This window comes from Zootoca vivipara, chromosome 10, assembly GCF_963506605.1.
Source record: "Zootoca vivipara chromosome 10, rZooViv1.1, whole genome shotgun sequence".
Lineage (NCBI taxonomy): Eukaryota > Metazoa > Chordata > Lepidosauria > Squamata > Lacertidae > Zootoca > Zootoca vivipara.
The window spans coordinates 56863519-56887234 of NC_083285.1; the positions used below are offsets into that span (position 1 = coordinate 56863519).

General features: G+C 44.7%; 1 protein-coding gene across 2 annotated transcripts; it reads right to left on the reverse strand.

Annotated features, from left to right (window-relative positions):
• Positions 1–994: 994 nt before the first annotated feature.
• On the reverse strand, positions 995–23097 carry LOC118091214 (aldo-keto reductase family 1 member B1). 2 transcript variants are annotated; one of them, XM_035127932.2, is made up of 10 exons: positions 22926–23093; positions 17479–17646; positions 16120–16236; positions 14508–14585; positions 12195–12317; positions 7692–7798; positions 6142–6223; positions 5378–5461; positions 3692–3774; positions 995–1567 (listed from the first exon to the last, which is right to left on the reverse strand). In XM_035127932.2, exons 1-10 carry the CDS (start codon positions 23091–23093, stop codon positions 1525–1527), a joined length of 1053 nt encoding a protein of 350 aa, XP_034983823.1. In that variant the 3' UTR covers positions 995–1524. The 2 variants fall into 2 exon arrangements, with proteins under 2 accessions (XP_034983823.1, XP_060136004.1); XM_060280021.1 differs by lacking the exon at positions 16120–16236 and having other exon boundaries at positions 22926–23097.
• Positions 23098–23716: the final 619 nt, after the last annotated feature.

A 23716-nucleotide genomic window follows, 5' to 3' on the forward strand; every position in this document is an offset into this window, starting at 1 on the left:
AAAGATATGCACGCTTTGATGAATTATATCCCTACTTGGAAGTTGTAATGGAGCTACACCAGGCATCCCCAAACTGCGGCCCTCCAGATGTTTTGGCCTACAACTCCCATGATCCCTAGCTAACAGGACCAGTGGTTGGGAAAGATGGGGATTGTAGTCCAAAACATCTGGAGGGCCAAAGTTTGGGGGTGCCTGAGCTACACATTGTCAGCCTTCATACAAAGATGGATTTACACTCCCTCCACTTATCTGATGTGTGACCACAAAGATGATAAATATGAGAACAAGTCTCGAGAGCTATGCTTCATGGTTGGCAATTTAGCATACAGTGGTGCCTCGCTTAACAAATGCCCTGCTTAACGAAATTTCCGCTTAACGAAAGGTTTTTTCTAGCGGAGGTTGCCTCGCTAGATGAATTTGTTTTACGAAAAATTCGTCTAGCGAATCGCGGTTTCCCATAGGAATGCATTGAAATTCAATTAATGCGTTCCTATGGGCAAAAAAAATTCAAATAAAATTCAATGCATTCCTATGGGATTCGCTAGATGAATTTTTCGTTATAAGACCCGTGGAATGAATTAAATTCGTCTAGCGAGGCACCACTGTACTTGTATTTCCCATTTATAGCAAAAAACCTTAATCTTAATGCTTCTGGGAAACCGCCAAGAAAGACATGTTGCTCCCCAGAAACAGGCATTCAGTGACATTCTGCCTCAGCACATACAGACATAATAGCTAACCGATTTTGCTTTTATTTATTTAATGACATTCGTATGCCTCCTCATAACTAAGTTCTCTGGGGAGACTGCTTTAGTTAGCGACGGTTTTGCAGTTGCAGTTCAAGCAAGCATATTGGTCTGGTCTCTCTCTCCTAGGACAGCAGTGATTTCCACATTTGAATATGTTCTGAGAGTGATATATCTTCGGGAAAGGTCTAAGTTTTTGAACTACTGTACTGATGCATTTTATTATCAGGAAACAACGACTCACACCATTATAGTAACCAGGCAATTTTATTAGAAGCAATACTGTAAGAAGAAAACACTTCAAATCCTTTAGAGAGAGCTACCCATGTAGCAACGAACAGACTGCACACAAACCTATAACTTAGAAGCTCCCAGTGTGGTGCCAAGGCAAAGGTGTGTCCAGAAAACAACAACACAGTTTTAAAACACAAAAGGCATTAGAACTTGTGTCTCCCATAAAAAGTGTTAACATATTCTGTCTTTTCAGATGAGGGGAGGAAACCGGGGGAGAAGTGGTGGTACAAAAGTTGGATGTTACTATTCACCTCTCTATAATTCCAACAGCTCGTATTGGCAAGGATGATTCTGCCAAATAAAGATGACACATCGCTTTGTTCTTTAAAATACCTCTGCTCAGAACATATCGCATCTAGGCTGGAAAAGGTTTATAGAAGATGTGTGGAGAGGACAGATTATTTATTTATTTATTTATTTTTCATGCCAGGAAGTCTACACAAAAAGTCCACATTTTCTGTTTTGAAAAGTTTCAGGACCAGACTTAATATTCGGTTTTGAAAGGATAATCCTTGTGGTTCGCACACCTATGAAAAGAAAGAGTTAAATCAGAAGTTTGGTTTTCACTTATGCCAACGCCTATTTTAGGGGACCATTGCAAACTGGAAGCATGGAGCACCCTAAACTCTCAAAACGTATCTATTTAGGCCAGCACAATTTGTGACCCAACAAGTAAAATGTGGCCTTCTAGTCATACACCCAAGGCAAGATAAACCCCCCGTTTTTCCTGCCCCCCTGAAAGTGCAAAAAGGGGGACTTGTTGAGCATCTGTAAAAACACAATATTTAGCTGGTGGTCACAAGTTGTTAAGGCCTTATCCAGCATCACCCCCAGCAGACACCAGCTGGCAGCATGAACATACTCAGTACTATAATGGATGTCCTTGCTGTACAAGGAAGAATGTCCACAGGGTTTATTGTGGGTTTTTTTATTATAAAAATGATATTACAGCAGTGTCTAGAAATTGAACTTGAAATTTGAGTGCAAAATGCTGAGCCTTCAAAGTACGATAAGACAATTCCACAAAGTTTGCCTTTGCCAGACATTTTTGAAATTTACAGCAAGACCATCCATTTAAAAAACCTTAAGAAACCAGGAACATACTGTAGTAAACCTCAAACCTCAAAGCAGAATGCTGAATGTTCACAATTGTGGAAGAAGCCACATGAAGAAAGTATGAAAAGACACTTTGAATTTTTTAAAAAAGGGGGAAACAGCTGAGGAAACGTTTCCAACCCATCTCTGCCTCTGGAACTGAGAAACGACTCTTTGGATACCAACCAGCTATCTCAAACAGTGGTGCTGTCATGGCAGGACTTTGGCACAAGACATCCAGGACTCCACTCTGCAAATGAGAAGGACGTCCCCCCCCCCCCAGTCGCTGCTTGGATGGCTTCCTTTAACTTCTAAGCGAAGTTAAATATTACCATCTAAAGCGAAAGATCCCCAACACACTAAGAAGTCCCGACTGCACCACTGATCTAGGAATTAAAGCAGGCCTCGAGATTGCCCTGAGAGAAAGCTGATTCACAATTCTCCTAAAAGCGGCAGATACGCCAACAGAAAGTGGTGGTGGGGATTCTGTGGTAAAGCTTACGGGACATCTTAATGAGAAAATGGCAAGAGCCTGTTTTAAAGGGGTGGTTAAACGCTCAGAGCTTCCAAACTACACTCATACCTCAGTTTAAGTACGCTTCGGTTTGAGTACTTTCAGTTTAAGTACTCTGCGGACCCGTCTGGAACGGATTAATCCACTTTCCATTACTTTCAATGGGAAAGTCCGCTTCAGGTTAAGGACGCTTCAGACTTCCAGAACCAATTGTGTACTTAAACCAAGGAACAACTGCACAGCAGAGTGTGACCAAGTCAGTAGTCATGCCTATCAATGGTAAGGATAACGAACCTGTTTCACAGGTCAGGCAATTGTTAACTTTATGCTAATCATAACTGCCAGTTGTCAGAAATGATTAAATGATAACCGAACCAGCTTTTTCAGCCACTGGGTGAAAACTGATTTAATGTCCTCTAACAAAGGTCCAGCATTAGCAATAATCACTACTGGCAGATCTCTGGGTTATTTGTAGTAGATCAGCAAGAGATTGCAACTGCCAGTCCTCTATAGTGGTGGCTACAACTGAAAACGTTCTGCCCCCACAGACTGCCCCACCTGCAAATTCAGATTCTGGAAAAGAACTCTGTGGGGGAGGAAATGGGAGCGGATTTTAGTGTGAAAGGGCCTGAAGACTTGGTTCTGGTACTGATCACGAATTCATGGACTGAGGAAATGTTTAGAATAATCTTGTACCGGCAATCTTAATGCATGTCTGCATTATATCATATCTCACGAGCTTGATGTCTGCCCACCCCAGACTAGAACAGGATGGTCTTCCTCTCTGACTGCCCCAAATGCACTGTGTAAAAGAAGGTTGCCACAAATGCCTTTTTTAAAAAATGGAATTACTTTTATCATTTCCCCCCAAGAAGGTTGTTTCCCCAATCACCTTTTAACGGTTTTGATTAAAAGCTCTTTTGATCTATTTAACCAAATGTCTGACTAAGCACTGTAGAACTGTTCTACACTGATCCTGGACATGAGAGTTCGACAATGCTGTTAATCAACCCTTTTCGATTTTCCAGGCCCTGCTACTTACGTGCTAAATGCACACACTCTCCAGTTCCTGTTGAAACTGAGAATGGTTTCCAGCTCCTGCTTAGTCAAGTCAAAGTCAAACACCTGGCAAGGAGAAAGAAAAAGCAGAATCTCCAATTCATGGCAGGTTCACAAGAATTGTGGAGGTTAACATCACTTGTTTTATGCATTATTTGCGTTTGCAGCCTGCCTCTTCTTCCTAAGTGTTCAATGCAGCACACACAGGAGCAAAAAACGGAGTAAATAAGCAAAAGCAAGAGTCATCCCATTTTACCTTCACTGAAATCTTAGCCAATGGCCCATCAAATCCAGCATCCTGTTCTCACAGTGGCCAACTAGATGCCTGCGGGAAACCGGCAAGCAGAAGAGCAGCTCTTCTCCCGAGGTTCCCAGCAACTGGAATCCAGAAGCATTGCTGCCTCCGAAAGTGACGCTGGTCAGGTTGAGAGATGCCCAAAGCAGCCTAGTAGAGTTGGCCTCTTTTACTGGTTTGGGGGTTGGCTCCAATTAGTTGGGGGAGGACATTTAGGGCCAACTCTGAAATGGGGTGAAAGGAGGCAGTGAAGTGGTTTATACCCTTTCTGGGGGAATGAGCTTACAGCGGTGGCAGCAAGGACTCAGATAGATGACATTCCCAGCTCTACCTGGAGAGACCAGGGATTGAACTTAGGGCCTTGAGGAGAGGACATGGTGTGTGTGTGTGTGTGTGTGTGTGTGTAGATTTCCCAAGCACAATTACCACCCCTCTCTCTCAGTTTCTAGACTCTCCTCAACCTGTGGTAATGACAACAATTTCAGAAGAAGGGAACAGAATGACAGCCTTTGAGCTGTTGGTCTTTATCACTCATTGCTGTCTTCTTCTGGTCGGCACAGACTCTCTAGGCTGTTTCTCAAACTTGGGTCTCCAGCTGTTGTTGAACTACAACTCCCATCATCCCTCAGTCCAGTATACCTGAAGGAGCGTCTCCACCCCCATTGCTCTGCCCGGACACTGAGGTCCAGTGCCGAGGGCCTTCTGGCGGTTCCCTCACTACGAGAAGCCAGGGAACCAGGCAGAGGGCCTTCTCGGTAGTGGCACCCGCCCTGTGGAACGCCCACCCACCAGATGTCAAAGAGAAAAACAACTACCAGACTTTTAGAAGACATCTGAAGGTAGCCCTGTTTAGGGAAGATTTTAATGTTTACAAGATTATTGCATTTTAATGTTGGAAGCCGCCCAGAGTGGCTGGGGAAACTCAGCCAGATGGGCGGGGTATAAATAATAATAAATAATAATAATAATAATAATAATAATAATAATAATAATAATAATAATTACCCCTGACCACTGCTCCTGCTAGCTGGGAATGATGTGAGTTGTAGTCTTTTGCAGCTGTTTTGCCTGGATCTTAAAACTGGAGAAGTCAGGAAGTGAACCTAAGCCCTAATGTGTTCTCCCGCTGAGCCATCTGTCGGCAGATATGCAATCAAAAATAGATTATTCCCTTAATGGTAGCTGTAATTCATGTTAAGAGTACAAATAATCCTTTATTTGCACCAGCCTTCCCCAACGTGATGCCCTCCAGATGTTGCTGGGCTGCCATAATCTCTGTTCACAAGGTAACTGGAGGGCACTTGTTTGGGGTGACATATGGCATGTAGGACCCGAACTGATCCCGTTGGGAGCTGATCTTACTTTCAATCTTACCTTGAAGTTTTCTTCAATACGTGCAGGAGTGACAGATTTGGGAATCACAATGGTATTTCTTTGGATATGAAAGCGGATCAGGACCTAATGATCAAGATAAAGCCAAACCAAGTAAATCTTCCTGTCCCAAGCCACAAATACATTAAACATTAGATTTGCCAGGGAAAACACACACCACATGCTCTTTAGCAAAATGGCACCCCTTTCTGCAGAGTTTGGCTTCAAGTCTCAAATTCCTGAATGGAGTTTAACTGCTGAGGGATCCAAGGGTTGTGGGTCTCCCTCAGTTTTCCTGGTACACATCTGTTGCCAGAAAGTTTACATCCTTGAAATCCCCATGACAAACGCTGGCTCCCTCGGCCTGAAAGTGAGATTAGCACCGCACTCCATAGCCACCTTTGACTGGACTTAACTGTCCAGGGCTCCTTTACCTTTTTTTTTAACCTAACGGCAAGGAGCGACCTCCCCCTTAGCCTAGTATCTACAAGTGCTAACATTTTAAATCCCCATTTCAAGTAGGAGCAGTGAAGAAATGAGTTTTTGCTCACCACAATTTAACCTTGTATTCATTCAATAGGAGGGGACCTGGACATTGCTGAACACAGGAAGCCATCATTATTTGTGCATCTGGCCTAATCACATCTTCCTGCCAAGTTATTAGGTTAGGTATTTCTCAGGTCTGCTTGCCTGCCCACCGCCCTCTTTCTGCCAGTCCACCAGGTTCTTTGCTTAGGCACTCAATTCAACACATAAATCAAACACACCTGAGCTGCAGTTTTATTGTGCTTAGCAGCTATCTCTTTGATCTTGGGGTCATCCAGGAGAGAGGGATCCTCTGGCTTGGCCCTAGGAAACGCAACAAAAGCCAAAAGGTAATGAATGGTACCAAGATAACTCGCGTTTAACAAAAACAGAAAGACTGGTCAGATGCAGAGGAATAACAACAACAACAACAACAACAACAACAGCAAGAACAACAACAATTTATTAATACCACACTCATCTGGTTGGGTTTCCCCAGAGCTTCTGCACCTTTTAACAGGGAATTTCATATAGGACTTTTATTCTCTACACTATAAAAAGTACCATCTGCAATACAATGGTACAAGCTCACCCTACAGGGCTGTTACAAGCACATAATAATAATAATAATAATAATAATAATAATAATAATAATAATAATTATTATTTATTATTTATACCCCGCCCATCTGACTCTGGGCGGCTTCCAACCGAATATTAAAAACAGTACATGCATGCATGTGAATAGCACCATCTTTCAACAGATGAAGGTGCTAAGCAAATGCTAATTATAAGACTCCTACTTCCCATGCAGTAGCCATACAAATAAATTAATAGGTAGATTTGCTGGATTTACTTCCATCGGTGGGTCTGGCTGCCAAGAAGGCAGTTTCTGCACATGATATAAAGGGAAGTGAGGGACAGATGGTGCTCATCCACCTGGGAAGGTAGCCCATCAAAGAGAAGGAAAACTCTGAACCTAAACCTCCACTGCCTTGTGGGATATCTTCAAGAGAAGAAAAGGCTGAGGAGTAAACCCTACACAAATCCGGAGCCGAGTCCCTAAGACGGTTGGATGGCACCTTGTACGCCTCCTTCTGGAAACTCCTGCAGCCAAGCTGGTGCCAAACATATTGCTCTGCTTTCCTTTCGACCACATCAGGAAGGCCAAGGACAGTAGGGTCTTGTCATCTGGGCACCCCAGGACTTCCATACCCACTGCCCAGGCTTGCGCCCCAGGGAGGTCACTTCAGTGCATACCTGCCCAGTCTCCCGTTTTCCGCAGGAAACCCCTGTTTTTAAAGCCATTTCCCGCTGTTGTCCCAAATGGCGAAATATCCCGTAATTCCCCCGGATTTTCAAAAATCGGGCAGAGCGGCACCGGAAGTCACTTCTACGCATGTCCAGACATGCCTAGAAGCGACTTCCGGTGCCGCTCTGCCCACGTCTGGGCACCGGAAATGCCTAGAAGCGACTTCCGGTGCCGCACTGCTGCTGATCCCGGATTTTTCAGTCCGGGAGTTGACGGGTATGCTTCGGTGCTGCTAACACAGCAGTTTGACTTTACCCCTGGAGGCGCACTCCACTGTCTCTTGAGACTGACAGATGCCAACAAGACAACTTTCATCATAGTGGATCGCTTCAAATCTAAATGCTTAACATATTTGGGGCTGCTGGACCTTGGTTAGTTATCCCTTATCCCACTTCCATTCCCCATTTACTCACTATGATGTGGAGCTCCAAGCTCATGGCACATTTAGCTAAGCACTAAAAGACAACCAAACATTCTCACCATGGTCTGTCAGGGGAGCCGAGGGGGCTATACGCTGTGACAGCGATCCCTTTGGACTGACAGTAGCTGATCAGTTTTTCCTGGGTAAGATACGGGTGGCACTCAATCTGTAAACATAGAAGAAAACAATTTGCCTTATTGCACCCATCAGTTATTTATTTATTTATTTCATTTTAAAAAGCCACTGCTTGATTGTAAAAAATAATAATAATAAGGGCAGGCTGCAATTATAAAAAAAATAATAATAGATAATTTTAAGATTTGCATTCAGAGATCAACTATGCATATAATAGGAAGTTTCCTGGCAGGTTTCCTGAACAGCTACTGGCAGTTGAACAGGCAAGCCGTAATTCATCTGCAAACATAGCTCAGCCTCTTTAGAAAACCACATGGCGGGTTTTACTTTTCCCCCCAATGCCACAATCTCTGGTTGCTGCACTCCTGATTCTCTCCATATAGCCTTTTCTTGGACTGCAGCACTTACTATTTCATAGTTGGTGGGATTTTCACAGGGCACTCATAATGTTCCCATTTAATAAAAGCCTATCCGCTTTCCCCAGCGATTTCCTCCTTCTCCAGCAGCACTTTCAAATGCCTGATTCAATTTCTCAACCACCCGAAAAAGACAGTTATGCTGGTCAAGGCTGAAGTAGAAGAACGAATTTTAGAAGAACAAGGAATAAGAAATGGAATTAAGAAGGAGAAATGCAATTTCAAATAAACAAAGGAATCAAGCAAGCGCCAAGCATTATTTTCTCCCATTGCCATCTCAGGTCAAGTTGGCTTTCAAGGTTTTTTTTTGCCATGGCACAAAACCCTGCAGAAACCATTTATCAAAAGCAGTGGCGGGATGTGCATATATACCAGGAACAACCAAGTTTTTCTTGCATCTTGTTCAACATTCTGTGGGGTGTGGAGAATTGTGATCACTCCAGTCTTTATTGATTGGGGCTTAGTCTTGCTGACCAGCCAAGGGTGCTGAATTATACTGCGTAGAGCTGCATCGTTGCTGGGAGTTTTATTTCTGGGTTCAACTACTTTATTAAGGTAAGGCATAATGGCAACTTCCCAAAAAACTCATGCATGAGTTTTGCATATATATATTTTTAGTCAGTTCACAGCCAGGACCCTGTAGGATACCATGTTCTGGCAGTATCCAGAAATTCAGCTGCTTGTTTGAAGGAAGAAGCACACTGGTGAGGCTTCTGTGCAGACTTACTGTATGAATCTCGCAGAACACACAGACTATATTTAGGATGAAACAGGATCCTGAAACATTCTTGTCTCTGTCACACGATACCTTGGTCTCAGTATGCACTGCTCTTTGGGGCTTCATTTCCTGCTCACTTAGCATAAATAACATACCCACTCACTCCATTCCAACCATCCTTTTGTCCGCCCACCATCAAAAGGATTAAGAGCTAAGAGCTCAGATGCAAAATCCGAAAAGTTACCATTTAAAAAAACAAAAATGACTCCACAGTGGGAAGTTCAGACAATTACAGGTGAAACTCAGAAAATTAGAATATCGTCAAAAAGTGCATTTATTTCAGTAATGCAACTTATTATTTGTTATTTTTCTTTTCTTTTTTACAAATGTTTTCTTTTGGAAATTCCACAGTAATAAAACAAATAGTTACAATAATACAAAAATAAACAAAAATAAACATCACTATTACATTTCATTAATTACATTCCATTTATAATTGACCCGCCTAACAACAAATAATTACAACAAATAAAGGCTTGACATATCTTGCTTTGCATGTCATGTATCTATCTCATATATTGGTTTCACCTTTTAAGTTGCATTACTGAAATAAATGTACTTTTCGACGATATTCTAATTTCCCGAGTTTCACCTGTATTTTGACCGAGCAATTTCCAACTGAGGGGCGGACACCATAGCAGGTGTTGATTCATGGTAATTAATTCAGCCAGTTAATTTTCAGTGCCGCCAGCCGAAAACCTCGGGCCTCCAAGCCTTTGAGGCTGATAAGAGCGCAAAGCAAGGGACAAGCTCTTGCATACTTTAAGTCTCCATGTTTTCTGATGGGGAAAGTTTTGTGTGTTCTTAACTCTTTCCTCAACGTCAATGCAAGGCGGGGCATGTTTACCTCTGGCTGGATCGTGCCCTCAGTTTTCCTTTTCTGTTTTGTGGTTTTCAGATACTTAGAAATCAGAAGCCACAATGTCACCAGCTTCCCCCCCAAAAAACACATTTCTGAACAAAATTTGTTACCAGCTGTGAACAAGTGGTTGACTTACCTCTCTCATGCAATCAAGTACAGTGGTACCTCCGTTTAAGAGCGATTTGGTTTACAAACTCCACAAAACCGGAAATAGTGTCTTGGTTTGAGAACTTTACCTTGGTCTAAGAACGGAATCCGAATAGTGGAAGGGCACTGGCGGTGGGAGGCCTCATTCGGGAAAGCGTGCCTCAGTTTAAGAACGGTTTTGGTTTAAGAACGGACTTCTGGAACAGATTAAGTTCATAAACCGAGGTACCACTGTATGGATGTATATCCCTATCAGTACAAAAGCTATGTTTCTCCATTTTTCTGAGCAGAGCCAGGACAGAATGGAAGATATAACCTGAGTTGTGCAGCTGATGCACAGCAACACGGGGATTCAAATTATGCAAGTAGAGAACACTTTGAGCTTGGTTGCACACACTTTAAAACCAGCACTCCCATTCAGGCATAAATTAACCTGCCATAAATCAGCAGGACCGGTTTACAGAAGCACCGTACAACCAACCAGTACTGATGGGGGGGAAAGGCACTCTCTTCTTCAATGACTCAGCATTGTCAAGCTACAGGCAGCCCTTCTGAATTCGTTATGAAGCCCTGAACAACTTGAGCCAGTTTACCTACAAAACTGCTTTCCCCTTTCGATTGGTGGATTATTTTTTTAGTGTGGCATCACTCAAAGTTTGGAGTTCCCTGTCTATTAACACCATGGAGACACTTTCACTGTGCTAAAAACATTTTTTGTTTCAATAAGCCTACCCAGATGTTTATTATTACAAATATATTTGTATACCGCTACATCACTAAAATATATTGGAGCGCTTTACAGCAATAAAACTACACAGTTAAATGACGAAAAAAGAGAGAACAAGAACAAAAAGGTAAGAAACAAACATCAGTAAACCATCAGTGTAACGTTTAGAAAGTTCTAGTTGCAGGTAGGTAGCCGTGTTGGTCTGACGTAGTCGAAACAAAATGAAAAAATTCCTTCCAGCAGCTTAAGCTCACCAAGCTTAAAACCATGGAGAGACCTGGCTTGAACAGAGACGTTGGATTCTTATCTCATTATACATGATAAAGCGATCCTCAGCCACCTCGCCCCTTGCTTTTTCATGCAAGTCCATTTGCAGTCATTTGCAGTCGTCAACAGCTATCAGTCAGTCAATCACCCATTTCCACCACCCCTCCCCACCCTTTCTCTACATATAAGCGTCTGGGGACTTCTAATTCAGTGTATCTGAAGAAGTGTGCATGCACACGATAGCTCATACCAAAATAAAAACTTAGTTGGTCTTTAAGGTGCTGCTGGAAGGAATTTTTTTATTTTGTTTAGAAAGTTGATCTTAATCTGTTTTTAGTTTACTGTTACTTTAACTTTTCCAGTGTCTTACATTTTATTTTTTAAAATCTTTTTGGAACAGTGTTTTGAGGCTTTTTTTTTAAAGTTACTGTCACAGGGGATGCGTTGCGACTACTCTAGAGTAACGACTATCCAGACCTTTGCCTTTTCATGCTTTTATTAAGTGCAGGCTATTTACAGTGCTAGAGCTATACAGGATACATCCTCTTAGTCTGACCCAGAACCCTGGAATGGCGCGCTCCGCGTCTTCTTCCAACATAAGAGTCTGGGCACCCCAAATCTCCTCCCGCGTTTCCTCCTGCGTAATTCCGGAACCGGAGGGAAAAAGGGTCTCCTTTCCATGTTTTCCTTCTCCCCCTCTCCCCCCCCCTCTCTTCCTCTCCCACATGCAGCAGGGGCTCTGCTATCCTGCCAGAGCCCCATCTCCTTCTTCCTCCTTCCTCACTGGACTCTTCCCCCTCCCCGCTGGCGCTGCTGCTGGTGGAGGAGCTGCTCCTCAGGATGGGGGGGGGCTCTCTGTACTCCTTCCCCCTCACAGTTACAATCAAGCGGTGTATAATTTTCGTGAAATAAATAAATAAAAGCAACACGCTTTCCCAGTCCCAGGCGTGGGTGCTGCAGAGAAACAGACTCAAATCTAAGTTCAGCTATGAAATGACACCTCAGTGACATCGTCCAATTTCACAGGGCTGCTGTGAGATCAAGGATTCCAGTGCTGGAAATGACTATGGACATGATATGATGTGGATTAAGAAAAGCAGAATAGCCATAAATTAAGAAGTTCCTTACAAGCACTGAAATCTGTCCATCTTTTTTTTTCTTGCCGCTGTGAAATGACCAACCCTTCATAATCCCCTAAAAAACTTCAGTTTACATCGTTGGGCATCCTACCTGATTATTTGCAGGCTTGTACTTCAACCCGGGCTTGTTCAAGATTCTCTCGAGCTGATCGCGGTTGAAATTGGAAACTCCAATAGCCTTCACCAATCCAGCATCCACCAGCTCCTCCATTGCCTGGTGCGCGGGGGGGAGACGACAAATGAAGACCAAATATTACATAAACATGTTGCAAACATAAATCTCCCCACTGTCCTTAGGAATTCCTCCTGGTCTGACTTTGGAAAGCTGTCACACTTTTGAGCCTGCTAAGCTCTCATCTAATGAGATACACCTTCAAAACTTATCATATGCACCTCTCTGTGAACAGGAGCAGAATTTGGAAATGGGAAACTACAGACCAAAAATCAGTTCCACACAGAAATAACTATTTGTTCAGGGGGGTGGGAGCACATGTGTGTGGTGGTGTTTGGGGATGACTACTCCCCACTGGTAGTGATGGAGGAAGGGGGTGCGGTGGGGGCGGTCCACCCTGGGTGTCATCCGGGGTGTGTGACATTTGGTCTGCCACCCGCCCATGACTCCCAAGCCTACCCCGAGCCGTTGGGGAAATGGGAGGAGCTGTGCCGCTTTGCCGGCGGCCTTCCCCCTTCGTTTGGACAGCTCAGGAGTCGGGGGAGTCTTGGGAGTCTTGGGCTGGCGGCATGCCATTGCCCTGCGCTCCTGGCTGGAGGAGGCAGGCAGGGGAGAGGACGGGAAGGAGGCAGGCAAGCAGGGCAGTCTTAAGCAGATCTGGCGCCCTGGCACCGTGGTGCGACGGATCCCTCCGGCGCCCCCGCCCCGGTTCCCAGCGCGGCGCCACCCAGCCTGCCCGTAGGGCTGGCCCTGCAGGCAAGCAAACAACCAACCAATGGAGGGGGGCGGGAAGGAGAGAGGAAGGAAGTGGGATCAGTGGGTGTTCTTTTCATTCTGCCTGGAAGACGAGCGCCTACAGCTAGACTATCAAGTGGATTTAAAGGGTCACTTTGGGGCAAACGTGGAAGGGATCTTGCAGTACGTTTACACAGACCTACTGGATTTAATAACGCTCCTAAGGGAAGGCCTGCCTATATCTGATAGAAGCTGCCCCAAGGTTAATATTTTCTATATTCAAAGCAGATTAATTCCCTAAGCACAAGGGACGCGTACTGAAAATTGGAATTTCATACTCCCTTGTAATAAATGTGATCTCTCTCTCTCTCTCTCTCACACACACACACACACACACACACAAGAACGCACTTTATCGGGCAAGTCTAGACTTGTCTGCTCAAAAGGAAGTCCCATTGTGTTGGGGACCTGGAAGGAGAGAAACAAAAGCTCCCTCAACTCAGGACCCAAACCCTGGAATGCACAGTAGGAAAGGTGGGGTGTGAGGGAAGCGATGGATGCAGCCAGCGCTTAAAAAGGGAAGAAAATGGTTGCTGTCTTTCTATCTGAGCTGGCTCCCTGCCTGTTACGTTACGTGCAGGGAAACCCGTATGGGGTTCCTCTCTGCGTAAAGTCTTCAAGCTGTGTAGGGTGACTGAGTGGGAGGAGGCAGGCAGACTCCGGAGGCCCCGCGGTGCACCCCGCCCTCACCCCTATGGGCTGATCACCCCGCCCCTGGGCAGCCGAGTGGCTTCCTCCGCCACTGCCCACCGGTTCTGTTGTACATGGCATCTTGTCTGGCATGGCCACAATGGGGAAGGAGAACTCGGTACATATTTTTAAGTAAATTTGCTTTCACAAATAAATCTGCAAACATCCTACCAAAGTCAAGAGCAGGGCTGGGGAACCTTTTTCAGCCCAAGATCCATGCTCCCTTTTAAGGAACCTTCCAGGATGCAGGACCAGAAGCAAAAGTGGCCAGGGCACTGAATGACTATTAGCTTTGTACAGCAGGCTTGTTTCTACAAACTCCTCTCTCTTCTCTATCTTCCATCCAGAGATGCAAAAAGGCACCATCAGAGTTCGACACATTCAAGTCAGGCAAAACCACCCAAGGAGAGTGCTGGCCAATGAGATAAGATGTGTGCCTGGCATAAGAAGCGTCCAGGGGGGCAGGAAGAGGGGCTCAGAGGGCCACATCTGACTCCTTGGTCCGAGGTTTGCAAACCCTAGTCAAGAGGGACTTTTCTATGGTATTTGCAACTATGCACAGCCAATTCCATGTAAAATCTTGAGCTTTACTTAGTGGGGAAGCCCTCCGAGGAACCGATATATAGCACAACTTCAGCCAATCGAAATCTGGAGGATATGCAATAAATAGCTGCAAGCTATGCAAAAGGTGCACGCAATAAATTGCACACAGAACAAAGAGAAACCTTTAACTGCAGCGGAACATACTTCCCAGGTGTCCTCAAACTTCGTGTTACTGGGTATTATCATGCCTTTTTCATCAGATGGGAATAGGTCCTCTCCAGCCTGTCAAATGCAAAGCAAGAACATAAGCAGGTGTGCTTTTGAGTAGATGAGGCTGTCTTGTGCAGAGTCAGACAACTGGCTTTTCCCAGTCCCCAATATACTTTAACAGGATGCGCCTTAAATTTAACCTGGGACCTTGTGAACAAAGGAATATGCTTTATACCAAGCCAGACTATATTCCTGCCTTACCTGGAGATGCCAGGGATTGACCTTAGCACATTCTGCACAAGAACCACATGCTCTGTTACTGAAATACATCACTAGTGTAAAGGGGACCGTGTGGCATCTTCTTTCTACAACGGGGCAAGAAAAGCCAGGCTCTCAAGCGACACCACTGCTCAGCCAACCAACCAGATCAACCAAACGCTTCACTTATTTTCCTTAAAAACCATAATTCTAGAAGGTAACCGGAGCAATCTCTGTAGATTGTTCCTCTGTTGTAAGCATGCCTGGAGGTGCGAAGTATCCTAAAATACTCCTGGCAGAATCATCACAGCTCCCTGCTCCAGGATCTCAGAAGCTTGAGTGTCAAGCTCACAGCTTTTTCAGGCACAAGTGCAATGAAAGAATACCAACCATATGTTCCTTTTTATACCTTTAGCCAGTGGTGAGGTGGTCCAGGGTCTTGGGTAGGTGGGGGAGGTCAAAGACCCCTTACTATTTCTGTACTGGGGTCCCCATCTCCAGCGTCCGAGAGTCGCCCAATCAGCATGAAAGGGGAGCTCTTTTTTTTTAGCCATCATATTCTCCAAAGCTGAACATTTAGGAACACTGAAAACAGGAGGTGCTCCAGTTTCAAGACAAAGATGTGCAGGTCCGTTACGTACAGTGGAACTTCGTGGAAAGTACACACTCTGAAAGGAGGTATTGGAGAACTCCAAACCATTTGCCCGTGTACATCCACAGAAAACAGTAGCTCTGACTGAAACACAGCACATGGAGACCTGCACTGATTGTTACAATGCATCCCTAATCCTTGTTGTATAATTATAGGATTACTGTATAATATTAGAAGGGTTGTGGCTGTGACTGTCGTGAAAGGACCCTGCATTTTTTTGGATTTGCCCCTACACTTCTGCCTTTAGCACTTCTACACACTTGCCTTTAGCAGAAGTGGCCAGAGGTTTCCAAATGTCGCTCTACCACTATAAAGACTTTGTGAGGTGCAGCCAGCAAGGGAAGGAAATGTGGTCTGTGCGAGAGCTTCTCCCTTCAAGTTGCAAGGATACCAGATGCCTGACCCACCGTAACTTGGGAGCAGGGCTTTTAGTGCAGCTGCCCCAGTTTTGGAGTGCAGCACCCTTGCAACGATACAACTGGTGTCCACTATCTGGAAACAACTGAAACGTTTGTGTTCAGACCAGCTTTCTCAGCTGGATGAACAGGTCTCTGCCATGGGTGCCTACTTTTTTATTGTTTTGATTTATATGATGTAATTTGCAGTGCTGTTTTCAGCCATTTTGATTTATTTGTGTGCGTTGCCTAGAGGTAAGGATAGAAGCTGATAGACAAACAAACAAACAAACAAGAATACCTTGAATCCCACAGGCCAGTGAACAAGGTAGAGGTCTAGGTACTCCAGCTTCAAGGCCTTAAGAGTTCCTTTACAGGCACCCTTCACCATGGCTTTCTCGTGGAATGTGCACCACAACTGGGAGGGGGGTGGGAAGAGGAAGGATAGCAAGAACACAGGTTAATTCACCAGATTACATCTATTCCACAATGTTTTTTTCTTTTTAAAATAATAATATTTTATTCTTTATCTCACCTGGGAACTTTCATAGAATTGTGCAATTGCAGAGTTGGAAAGGACCCTCAGGGTCTTTCCTTTCTTCTCCCAGTCTCTCATCCTGGGAAAGGTCTCCTCTTCCCTACCTCTCACTCAAGAGTTCCTTCCACCACAATGTTATCTTTCCCCCCTGAAGAAAATTGGTCTATCACATGAACTGATGGAAATGGAACCATTAATCCAGCAATCTTGCAGGGCTGGGGAAGCAGTGGCCCTCCAGAGGTTACTAGAATGCAACTCCTACAATCCTTGAGCACTGACAGGAGCATACAACGGTTCCTTCACAACACAAAATTCACTCCTGGCTTCTCCTAGTTCCTTTGTTTCAGCAACATAGTCTTTTTTTGATGGTGGCTGTGGAACAACTAGGAGTCAGAAATCCTCGGTAATGCCCTGCACATCGCTCAGAGATCTACCAACAGAACCTGATCCACCTTCTGCTCACCTCTGCTCTAAAGGATCGGACTTTCAGCTTGCCGGGGTGGGGGTGGGGGCTTGCTATTAGACCTAGCTTTATCTTTGGAAGCCCAACCATCTTTCATCAGCTGGGGCCGATATACCAGCTCTGGTCTCTCCTACCCTAGTCAGTTACTCACATCCATGATAACGTCCCTCACTGCTACACTTCGTTGGATGGCCACCTGTCACGGATGCTTTAGTTGAGATTACTGTACTGTGGGGGGTTGAGCTACTTCCAACTCTACAGCCCTATGATTCTATGAAAACATAGGTTACAACCTGGACTGTGTGTATGGGATAAATCTCACCAGTCCTGAGCAAACTGCACTGATTCCTCGTCTATTCCCAAACCAAATGCTAGGTGCTTGTCTTAAAATTCAAATCCCTAAATAGCTTATGACCAGGATAAGCACCTCCTCTCGGTGGAACCTGCCAAGGTAAGAAGCTCACCTGTGGATATGTCATATATGCATTATCAATTAAATATCTGGAAAGTGGCCCACTGGCAAAATATTATGGTCCCTTCTCTCTGGGGACAGTCAGCATCAAGCAAAAAAAGAAAGTTTAGGAGTACATTACAATCTTGTTGCAACCCACTTTTCAAACCCCAGCAGGTGAGATAAAGTGAGGTATAAATGTAAATACCTTACTGACAATGAAAAGGTCCTCACGCTTTACAACCCCGGCCTTGATTTTCTCCTGGATTCCGTTGCCAACCTCATCTTCGTTTTGGTACACATAGGCACAGTCTATGTGGCGATACCCCACGTCAATGGCTTTCTTCACAGCCTCTGCAACTTTCCCTGGTGGGGACTGAACAACAGAGAAATCCTGTTCAAGCATCCCATTAACTTGCTACACCTTCCTCTTTGCTCCACCATTCTGTATGTATCCATTGCCAAAACTCTGGGCCTAGCACAGACATAATACTTCATGAACAGCAGCCACCATGGTTGGTCACCTTGGTCTGACTTAGTATAAAGACAGCTCCTTGCGTTCTTCCTTTCTTCTGCAGGCAAATTAAAAAGCAGCCTTGTCATGCTTGTGGAATCTTATGTTCGCATCAAAGGCTAATATTGGGGGCAAGTGGGAAAGTTTTGAATGGGTGCTAACGTGTAAATAGTCATTATCACCATCAGATTCTTTATATAATACAATTTTCTACATATTCAGCTGCACTCAAAGCAGCTCACATAAAAAGCAGACTAAATAGTACAGTGGCTATATAATAAAAGGCATAATATCACTACAATATAACACGTTAAAAAAAACCCGTACCAACGGTTAACAGTTCATTTAGCATCATAAAGTTGTAAGGGACCGTGAAGGCCATCTAGTCTGACCCCCTGCAATGCAGGAATCTTTTGCCCAAGTGGGTCTCGAACCCACAATCTTGAGATTATGAATTCCATGTTCTACCAACTGAGCCATCTCAGTTACTAGTGTCATCAGTTTTGGGGCAGCTGTTAGATGTAACATTACTGGATATGCTTTTATCTGTGTCCCAGGCAATGAATGTATGTAATCAAAATGCATTTGGCTGCCCAAATTATATTTTCAGGCATGTGCTTTTCTTTCCTCCCTCAGATGCAAGGCACGTCACAGGAAGACTTGGGAGCGTGTGAGAAGTCCAGACCCTCAAGGGCTTGCTGGAACTAGTAGACCAGGAGATGGATCTGGCTATCCCTCAAAGCATCTAGCAAAACAGCAAATGGCAAATAAATTTGTAGGCCCGTTTCATTCAGGATGTCTAGACGCCACCCATATTAAAGGCCAAAAGCTGCAGTGTTTATTAGATTGAAGAATTAGGGGAAGGGAATCTTGTTTGAGACAGCAAGAGATCCTGCTTGACTGACTCTGTGTCACTGCTAATCATCGGCAGAGTGAATTGCCCAACATTTATTGGATTGCACCGAGACCTCTAGCTTACTGAAATGAACAAACTGCCAACAAAAGGTTGTGTATTGCGATGCTGGTGAATAATTTTCAGGCTGAAACACTGACATACTGCCTATGTGGTGAACATAGAAAACTGACAGTCTTTCAGTGAGCTGCAAGGCCAGTCCAAGGTATTAGTACTGGCAATCAAAGTACCTAGAAGAGCACCTCTCTCAAAATAATCTCTGGGTCTTTTCAGGGAGTCTTCTCTTCTCATGAGGTGGCCAAAGTATTGGAGCCTCAGCTTCACGATCTGTCCTTCCAGTGAGCACTCAGGGCTGATTTCCTTCAGAATGGATAGGTTTGATCTTCTTGCCGTCCATGGGACTCTCAAGAGTCTCCTCCAGCACCATAATTCAAAAGCATCAATTCTTCGGCGATCAGCCTTCTTGATGGTCCAGCTCTCACTTCCATACATCACGACTGTACATCCATTCCATACATCATGACTTTCACACTATGCCCTCAGAATATTTAGAGCAGGGGTCAGCAACCTTTTTCAGCCGTGGACCGGTCCACCGTCCCTCAGACCATGTAGTGGGCCGGACTATATTTTGAAAATTAAAAATCAACGCATTCCTGTTCTCCACAAGTAACCCAGAGATGCATTTTAAAGAAAAGCACACATTCTACTCATGTAAAAACATGCCGATTGCAAGACTGTCCGTGGGCCAGATTTAGAAGGCGATTGGGCCGCATCTGCCCCACGGGCCTTAGGTTGCCTACCCCTGATTTAGAGGGATGCTACAAGAAAGTTTGGTAGTACCAAAATTTTTGGTACTCAAGCAGCAGCAGATCTATACATTATGTACTATATTGCTCTCTGTATTCTGAACCAAGAACTAGGTTTATCCTTGATTTGCTAAGCAAGAGGCCTGATGACCTATTAGTTGTCTGGTTTTGGCAAATTTGCGAAAGACAAATTTGTGAGGTTCACAGTTGCTGCCCCAAAATTGAAGATAACGTGGTGGACTGTAAAGATTTAATTGTATATATATTCTTTTTTCCGGTGGTTGATATGACCATGATGGTCAAAACAACAACAAACAATAAACAAACTTCAGAAACAAAAATCCTTTTGGGGGGTGGGTGGGTGGAGCAGAAACAGGTTCAGTCTAAGGAAGAGGTGGAAGAGAGAAAGCTTGCGTCAAGTTCTCAGTAGAGTGTGTGTGGCTTGCTGCAGAGTCAAATGGCGGTTTCATTTCAAGTCTCCAGCACCCTTGGGAATGAAATAGCTCTTTGTTACCTTTCTAAGCACACCTCCTGAAAGGTAATGCTGCAGGGCTTGCGGGGGCTGAGAAGCAAATCAGCAAGGCTTGACTGGCAGGAAGGAAGCTATAGCTTTTGATTGCTCAGAGCTCTCAGAAGAAGCTTGTGATGAAAAAATGGTTCCTGGGACCTAAAAGGTGCCGTCCAAAATATCTGGAGGACACCAGGATGGAAAAGGCTGAACTATGCTAAGCCTCCGATTGGCCAAAACAGGCTGAACTACAAGGCCGGCTTCCAGAAATTTACCAGCACGTTATGTCTTTTTGTCCCACGAGAACACCATCATTTTAAGTTGACCCTTAGGAAGCTGATTATCTTCAAACCACTGGAAAAGAAAGAAAAACAAGCAAACCAATAAAGGCGTTTTACACTTTTTCCTCACTAAAATAAAATGGCCCTCTGCAAAACAGAAGCTGCCGCTGCTCCTTGTAAAAAAAGGAGGTTATTTCCTCCTTTTTCATTTGAGGCCCAGGCAACATGTTTGGCCAGGCAGAATCACACCTGCCTCATGAAAATCTACAGCACAGGTGTGTACACGTACTCCTAATCTGGAATAAGATTATAAAGACGCCCAAAGAGTATAACATGCAAGCACAAGCAGTTTCCATGTTGCGCTTTCTCTACAAACTTTGCCAGCTGCTTCTCCAGCTCCCCCACCGCTGCTGTTTATCTTACTCGCTTCAAATTTAAGTGGAGCCTGCAGCTACACTTACTGGTTGGGTTTTGCAGTTAAGAGTGTTGGACTAGGACCTGGGTTCAAATCCCCAATCTGCCATGAAACTCACTGGGTGAACTTGGTGGTCCATTCACATTTTCTCAGCCTAACCTTACGAGGATTGAATGGGGAGGAGAAGAACCACATGGAGCTCAGTGGAGAAGCAAAATATGTATGTTATAATAAATAGATAGCTGCTTTTGTGAAGTGTTCCAATGGGCCATACCTCCCAGCATACTCCATTTCCACCCAGTTTTCTGTCCCCAACTCAGCATTTCATGGCCATTGAGGACACACTGTCCTCATTAAAGATCAATGATCATTACATTCCTCTTCCCAGGTGGTTCCCCATCCCACTAGGTTTTTTTTTTCTTAAGCATTTCTTTTAATTTCTGCAAATCTCTGGGTTCTCCAATGTCTGCTGATACCTCCGCCCCCCTGAGCATGTCTAGTGCTGTTCTGGCTATACAGGTGTAACTCGGAAAATTAGAATATCGTCGAAAAGTGCCTTTATTTCAGTAATGCAACTTATTATTTGTTATTTTTCTTTTAATTTTTACAAATGCTTTCTTTTGGAAATTCCACAGTAATAAAATAGTTACAATAATACAAAAAAACAAAAAAAACATTGCTATTACATTTCATTAATTACATCCCCGCCTAACAACAAATAATCACAATTACAACGTATCTTGCTTTGCATGCCATGCATCTATCTCATATATTGGTTTCACCTTTTAAGTTGCATTACTGAAATAAATGCACTTTTCGACTATATTCTAGTTTTCTGAGTTTCACCTGTATAAACCAAGGCACTTGCCTCTGAACATCGAAATCCAAGGAAGTGATACTTGCAGCATCTCTCAAGATGCAAAACTGCCTTCCCCCTTTAAGGAAAAAGATGTGTTTTTTCTTTTTTTTAAGAAATAAAAACAAATGTTTTCTTACACAGCTTAAACCCGAAAAATGGCATTAGCAAAGCTTGGGAGATCAAAAGAGACTTCACTGCTTTTTTACAAATAGTCTCCTTCACGCAGGCAATAAAATCTAGCAGGATGAGAACTTTCCATGCCACTCCTTGAAAGGGACTCATTGAACCGAATAGAACTTCCAACTAAGCGTGCATAAAATAATTCTGCTTTAATGCCAAAAATTTCCCCATTGAAGCTTCTTTGCCTTCAACTGCTGCACAATCTGCAAAAATTCAGAAGGCAAATATTATCCCCCAGCAGCCAGTGTCAAGACAAAAGCAATCTTCCTGCAGAATTCTTATGTCACATATAAAACACTTAAGGGCCCAACAGGAAAAAAAGAAGTTGGCAACTGTGCACTTCATCCCTATTAGTTCCATAAAGTTGGGGGTGGGGGCTTACTGCCAAATTACAGAGTTTAAGAGCAGCAGCCCTGGGCATGGAGGTACATCAGAATTATTGGCATTAGGATTTTTGGGGGGTTGTTTTTTTTTTGTTACGGTGGTAGTGGAGGAAAACTGTGTTAGAAAGCAGTCTTAAAGTTGAAGTCAGTTATATAAAATAGGACAAACCATTTCCAGAAACCCATTTTATAAACCACTTTCACGCTAATCCTGACCCGTATTTTTTATTCCAGTAATGTCTCTGCTCCTCTACCCACAAAAAATATCCAGGCACCACAGCACAAGGAATTTTATTCATGCAATTTACTAATCTTAATAAGCACGCAATGGACATAAAAAATAGTATTCAAGGAAAGAGGACGGAATGTTATATAACAGCTGCTTGCATTTCACAGAATAAGGAATTGCTCCGCTCTCTATGCCACCCACAAGACAAATTAAGCAAAATCTGCGAATTATATTAAAGGGGATACGGATACCAGAGTGTCCCGAGAGGCAGATCTGATTAAAGGCAAACCGGAAAAAGCAGAAATAAAGTAAAAACAGTAAAAGCAGAAAACGTTCATCCTATTTTTGGGCGTGCAAAACGAAGCGAAAGCGAAGCTTTTAATTACTTCGGATGCTGCCAGACGCAGTGGAAAGCTCTGTCCGGAGCGAGGGGAGGAAAAAGATCGCCCAGCAAGCATGAAGTGAGAGATGGTGGCAGCGGCAGCAGCAGGGGGGGCAGATGGAAGATGCCATCGGCCTCAAGAGACCCGCTTATCATCCCTCTTTCTTGACACGACAAACACCCACCTTCCAAGTGCCCAGGCCCAGAATGGGCATCTTCGCTTTGGTGCACAGCTCCACGTATTTGGCCATGATTTCCGGGGCGCCGATGGGGGAGCGAAATGCCACGCTAGGCCGAGAAGCTACGCGGCGTAAAGCGAGCTGGAAGCGCAGCCGCCGCCAAAGCAGGCGCATTTAATGGGCTTCTAGCCACGCCCCGGCAGGCGCTCGTCGCCCAGAGGGGGCTGGAGGAAAAACGACGAGACATTTTATGTTTGGGGGCTGCTCCCTCCTGACAACAGGCCCGCGCCTCCTCGTTGTGCGCTGCGCAACCCAGCGCCTTTTGATTCGGAAGGGAGCGCCGCTGATCCCCGTTAAAACATGCGCGCGTAAAAGCGCAACTGGAGATGTTGGAGAGGGGGGTGGTAAATGTGGCTTGCAGTTTATTAGACCCTCTTTGAGTGTCAGATCTTGACTTTTTCGCGGCGATCGCAGAGAGGAGCAGCTTTCCGCCTCCCCAGGCCGCCGCACATCATCCTTGCCCCAGAGAGTCGGGCCGGCTGCCTATGAAGGGACCCGGCGCCGGCCCAAGCGGGGTTAGGAAAGCGCAGCTGCTTTGGGAAGGGAGGGAGTGGGGGGGGGGGTCGGGCGACGGGAGCTGGGCTCGATCTGGGCGAAGAAGTCACGGCCTCCGCAACAGCAGCAGGTTGGAAAGGATAAGGCGGAGCAGGTGCTTGCCCCGGGGTGCGCAAAAAGCGAGCCTTAGGTGGGGAGGCATGGGCGTAGGTAGGGGGTACAGGAGGGGGCAGCTGCCCCCC